The 6000-nt window shown below is 48.3% G+C and overlaps 1 protein-coding gene across 1 annotated transcript; it reads right to left on the bottom strand.

Annotated features, from left to right (window-relative positions):
- Positions 1-2647: 2647 nt before the first annotated feature.
- LOC124679216 (momilactone A synthase-like) lies at positions 2648-3562 on the bottom strand. Its single transcript, XM_047215014.1, has one exon. It carries the CDS (start codon positions 3560-3562, stop codon positions 2648-2650), a length of 915 nt encoding a protein of 304 aa, XP_047070970.1.
- Between the last annotated feature and the right edge of the window lie 2438 nt (positions 3563-6000).

Raw genomic sequence — 6000 nt, forward strand, 5'->3', positions numbered from 1 at the left:
AGAGTCCACAAGGTGCATGCCACATGTTTGCATGTCCATATTCTATCAAACATGATGGTCACGAAGACCATCAACACAAATTCCACATGTAGGGCACAACGACGAAGATCGACATTGTCCTTCATGTGCATCTTACAAGTTACAAAGCACAATTTAAAATTTTGACAATAGCAAGTTCAATTTTTTTACATGTCTAGTGACTCTAGTCTCACAAGTTCAAGTTTTCATAAGTTCAGGGTTTATAGTTCCAAACATGATGTATATGAGAAGCATGATATATATGAGTTTCAATTTTTTAAAGTTCAAACATGATGTATATGAGAACACCTAACATGCTTGAGTTCCAATTTTTTCACAAGTTATAAAATTGTACACGTGCTCACATGATTATTTGTGATGCTAGTTATTAAATTTTGCTATGTATGGAAAAGAGAAAGCTAACTATGATGTATATGTACAGAAACCTAGAATCATGAGAGGCACAAGGATAGAATAACTAGCCTGAAGTCAATGCTTCCGGGCGAGGCTCAGATTATCCAGGAGAAGGTGATCCGTTGTAGGAGTCATCATGTGGGTTTCATCCAGATTTCCGGACCCACAAAGCGATGCATTATTGGATCCATTGGTTCTTGCCGATGGTTGTCCCTACAACATGGAAAAATATGAACATTAGGGCAACACACATTATGCAGTAAGATGGAGAGGTTGAGAATTAATACGCAAGACAACTTACCCACGAGTGGCTAAAAGGAGGAAGATGAGGAAGACGAGGAAGAGGCACACAAGCCTGCTCATAGGCCTACAAATCAAGCATGCGCAGGTAAGGTTTACATGTTCTCACAAGATGAATGGAGTTAAGATTTTTCTTAGCCAAAATAAAACTACAACCCCTTTTTGCCTCGTAGAAAGATGCAAGATCATATGTTACATCGGATTAAACAACCCTGGTGGAAGGAGCATCTCTAGCTTGCAAAATAACTCAGGTGCATGTTCATGCATGTATCTTGTCTACAACTTTATGATCTAACTCCTTAGCACAAAGGTGACGGAAGAAAAGGCTCTACTCCGCTAGCACTCGCCAAGTCTCCTCGTCGACATTGCCTCAAATCATCATTGCCATTATCCGCTCAACCAGTACATGATAGTCATAACTCTTGAGCCCGCTCATACTCGCAAAGTTTCCATGTTCACTCTCATCATAGAATTAGTTGCGTATCCACCAGCAAAGAAAAGGCAGTCCACTGTGATACACTGGGATTCCCTCCTTTCGGGCCGTCTAGGGAAGAATGAGGCCTTTGTCTTATATCACTTGAGGCGTTTTGACTCCAAGAGGTTGCAAGTTCATCTTTGGCCTATGACACCATTGTTGTTGATTTATTCTAGTCCTAATGTTATCCTTCATCTTTCCAGTGTCCATGATTATCCTCCAAGGGGCCTCGTCAATATTATTTTTAGTGTGCATTAGATAAATGTAGTGTGGAAGCTCGAGATGCTCAAAGAAACTCGGAAGCATGGAATGTGGGTCCATTTGTGTGTCTCGCCATATCCGACAAAACCAATGCCATTGGATTTCGGCCAGAGAGCTACTAACTACCCCTTTATTTCGGGTTTAAACATCGGACGTGGTTTTGGAGCATGGACAAGAACACCTTTCTTGTATCCATTTGTCTCACTTTGAAATTATGATCCGGGGTAAGGAAGTGTTGATGTTCGTCAAAGCAGAAATTCTTGCCTCCCTATGTTAGCCAAAAGGAAGTCATAGCATGCCTCCACACGGAGAAATGCCACTATTCACGTGTAAGCCAACCGTAGAACAAAGAGCACGTTGGTAGGTCATGCAGGGATATGTGGTACCAGATATACATATCACAGTTCTTCTTTGTTATATCACCCCTTGATCGAAAGGTATTTTAAAAACCCGGCCCAAATGTATTCTAAAAACCGATTCATACACAACACAAAAGAGGCTAAAAATCTAGATAACCTAGCTGCGTGCCTCCAAATGTGAGCCAAGTGGGCTCCGAGCTACCAAACGCCATAGGAAATGTACAGTCCAGACTCCAGAGTGCGGTGGGAACTGACTGAGCAGCACACACTTGACGCATGGTGGCCGGTCTAGATAGGACGGAGACGTCAAATACTACGCGGCCTTTGTTCTTTTTGGTACAACCTCAGCACTACTTGTGCTGCCTAAACGAACCCGTTTCATGTTAGCTCCGTGATTATTTTTATGACTTTTTGTTGTGAATATTGCTTTCATTTTAAGTTGGCTACGCTACTATCGGTGCATTCCTTGAGCTCATCTCTCAGTGTAATAACGTGATTGACGAGTCCAGTTCCGGTATGAAGAAAGTTGTGAAAGTTGCAAATTATCTCTGCAAACATAAATCTATCCTACCATGTTCGATCAATTTCACTCCAAATGTACCGGCTGGAACATGTGCTCGGCCAAGATAAACCCCGTGGATCGAGGCTCTTCTTGGTCAGTAGTTTTCGAACTGAAATTCATGAACTCTGAATATTATTAACTGTATATTGACGCATTGGACCTACGAAAGCACGCCAAATCCAAACTCTAAGCCCTGGCCTGCCCTCGATCGACCAGGCTGCCCCCATGCGTCGCTGCACTTCCGCATGGTCGTGTCCTTCACTGAGCCGGCGCCGGCATGTTGGGCGCCTTCCCCACGGTGAAGCCTCCGTCGACGACGAGGTTGTGGCCGTTGACGTACTTGGAGTCGTCGGACGCGAGGTAGAGCGCGGCCCTGGCGACGTCCTCCACCTCCAGCACCACCCCTTCCATCTCGTTGATGTCGCTCTCCACGATCCGGCGGTACTCCTCCTTGCCCTCCTTGGGGTACCACGCCTCCAGGATGCGCTCCACCAGCGGCGTGAGGATGTAGTTGGGCGAGATGGCGTTGACGCGCACGCCCGAGCGCGCCACCTCCCCCGCCACGGACCGCACGATCCCGACCACCGCGAACTTGGAGACGCTGTAGGGGTGCGGCGTGAGCTGGCCCAGCACGCCGGCGATGCTGGCCGTGCAGATGATGCTGCCTGCGCGGCGCGGCGCCATGACGCGCGCCGCGTGCTTGACCCCGGCCATCACGCCCCGGGTGTTGATGGCCATGACGGCGTCGAAGTCGGCGAGGTCGAGGTAGGCCAGCGGGGGCCGCGCCAGGGAGCCCAGGATGCCGGCGTTGTTGAACATGATGTCCAGCTTGCCGTGGCGGGACACGGCGAGGTCGACGGCCGCGGCGACCTGCGCCTCGTCGGTGACGTCGCAGCGGGTGTAGGATGCCGAGTCGGCGCCGAGCTCGGTTGCCAGGGCGTGGCCAAGGTCGTCCTGGACGTCGGCGAGGACGACCTTGGCGCCGTTTTTGACGAACTCTTCGGCCGTGGCCTTGCCGATGCCGCTGGCACCGCCAGTGATCACGGCCACTTTACCGACCAGCCGCTGGGAGCTCGGGGCCGTGGAGTAGCTACGGTTGCCGGCGAAGCCACTGGGCACCGCCAGCCCAGCTCGGTTCTTTCCCCTGAGGACGATCTGCATGGCTCGGAACATCTCGCCGGTTGACTGACCTCCTGAGGACGGTCTGTGAAGTGTGAAGCGGGGGTGTGACTACAGAGCAGCCGTTATTTAACAAGCCGACGACGCCTCTCCGGCGATGCCGCAACCGGGACGCGCTGACTTGCATTCGCTGGCATCACGCTGTCTCGGCATGATCGGGCACCGAAGCAAGAGCAAAATATTCAGCTCGCGCGGCGCGCGTTTGGTTCCACCCACCCACCGGCCGTTCGCCTCCCTCGCGACAGAAAACTGTGTCCATCTGCTTCATCGAAAAAAAAAGAGAAGAAAACATTATCTCGATCTGCGTCAGAGAATATCTATACTCGTACTACTGTATTATCTTGTCCATATCTCGCGACCCGCCAAGAATAGCCTCGCGCGATGCGTACGTACGGTCAATATCGTGTGAATACTAAATTTACTTTGTTAGGCGCAGGAACGGCTACAATCTCAACAACTGCACAGCGATCAGAATCAGATAGATGAAGTACGCAGCCTCGCCCTGAAAATAATGCACAGCGATCAGAATCAGATAATATAAGTCACTCTTCATTTTACACCAGGCTTTCTCATTCCTTTCATATAACAAATATGATATATTGTGGAAGTGTACTCTTCTGGGACAATGGATTTGAACCAGAACGTTTGGATTTTGCAAACCGGATCAAGGTATTAAGAATTTAAGATAAATTGGATCTGTACTTTTTTTTCTATTTTTTGCTTGTTCTGTGGACACACATTATAGAGGAAACCAAGTAACCACAACATGGCGAAAATCCAAATTCATCAATAAATCTTCAAATGGATATAACTTTTTACAACATGGCGAAGCATCCTGTCCGTCCAATCAATCCCACGGTCTCCACTTCGTCTGATTTAATTTCACCATCTTCACGGGATTGCATAGTCCCAGGAGCAATCATAGCATTTCCACTCACGGAATTGCATAGTCAATATATATGGAAACCAATCAAGCGGTAAAGTAATCAGCAAGGTAAGTCAATCAGTCACATGCATAAATGAGGCCCTAAAATTAGCACGGGAGATCAGTCTATCAAATCAATCAGATCTTTCCTACTCAAAGTAATCCTTTTGCCGGGTCGCTTGATTAACTATCGAGAGAATCACGGCAGTACATGCCTCGTAGGTCCGATCCTCGACATAATTTCCTTCAGCCTATTTTTCAGCCAGATCCAATTTCCTCGCATACACCATCGTGCTTACCATCTCTACCAGCTCTCTTCCGCTATCAGCTCCTGCCCCAGCGGCACCCCGTTCCCCATGACACACCTCACCCTTCGCATCTTCATCTACCCGCGTCGCTGCTCCTTCGGCCTCCTGCCGCAGCCTACACGATGGAACTTGACGGGAGGTCTGACTCTTCCTCCGGCGCGACGCCCGTGCATGCAAAGCGGCGAAGGGTACCATCGAGCGACCGCGGTTCAAACTACGGATGTCGAGCGAGACGGGCAGCGGGAATCCCCAATTCAGACTCTGCATGTGTCTCATGGTCGAGACCATCGCAATTGACAATAATAGAATCGGTATGTGATCCTCATATATACGTAATGTCACTTTGATGATTGTTGAATCCACCCTAGCTTGCTATCCACCACTTCCGTCTCTCATACCTCCACCCACCATGCCGCCGTCGCCCCTCTACCCCCTCCTTCCTGGCGCGTATGATGCAAAGACGGGAAGGACACGGCAGCGGTGTGGCCTGCAGGGCACGACCTTTGGCGGGAGCTGTGACGATTGCCGGCCGTGCGGCTCCGGCGATGCATTGACGAGGGCGTGTAGGAAGGGATAATGTTGTCGGAATGAGTAGCACAAAGGCAACCTGCCTCTCCATGATGATTTAATGATCTTGTCGTCATTGCTGCCCACGTTCCATCAAACAAATCAACCGAAATATGAGTTTGGACCTGAACTAGACACTTGGAGTGTGGGAACGTTGTCACCTAGAGCTTGATCTGTCAACTAACAGGTGGAGCAAAAGAGCCTTCTGCAGCAGCCGCACGGCCGGGATCCATCAAGCCAACACTATAAGTATGAATTGTCGTACGATCTGACACCTTTCCTCAGTCCCACGTCCAATCGATTTCAATCCAATGCTGAAATAGCAAGTTACTAGGTGCATACAAGAGTGTTTACTTCTTCTTCTTTTTTGGATTGACTGCTTATATGCCGTTGAATATTTGCACCATCGACTTGTTTCATTCAGCTATGTGTTTTGTTTAGATCATACTTGAAATAAGCAGGAAAACGAGATTACTCAGAAGAGTACTATACTAGCATATGCAATGTTCTTGCTATCGTAATTCTCTTAAAATCTTGACCATGTCCTACTACATATTATTTGTGCAATCTTCAGTTACATTTTCTCTCCCTGACACTAAACACACAATCATTATCTGCTAACATTTGCTTTT

Source organism: Lolium rigidum, chromosome 7, assembly GCF_022539505.1.
Source record: "Lolium rigidum isolate FL_2022 chromosome 7, APGP_CSIRO_Lrig_0.1, whole genome shotgun sequence".
Lineage (NCBI taxonomy): Eukaryota > Viridiplantae > Streptophyta > Magnoliopsida > Poales > Poaceae > Lolium > Lolium rigidum.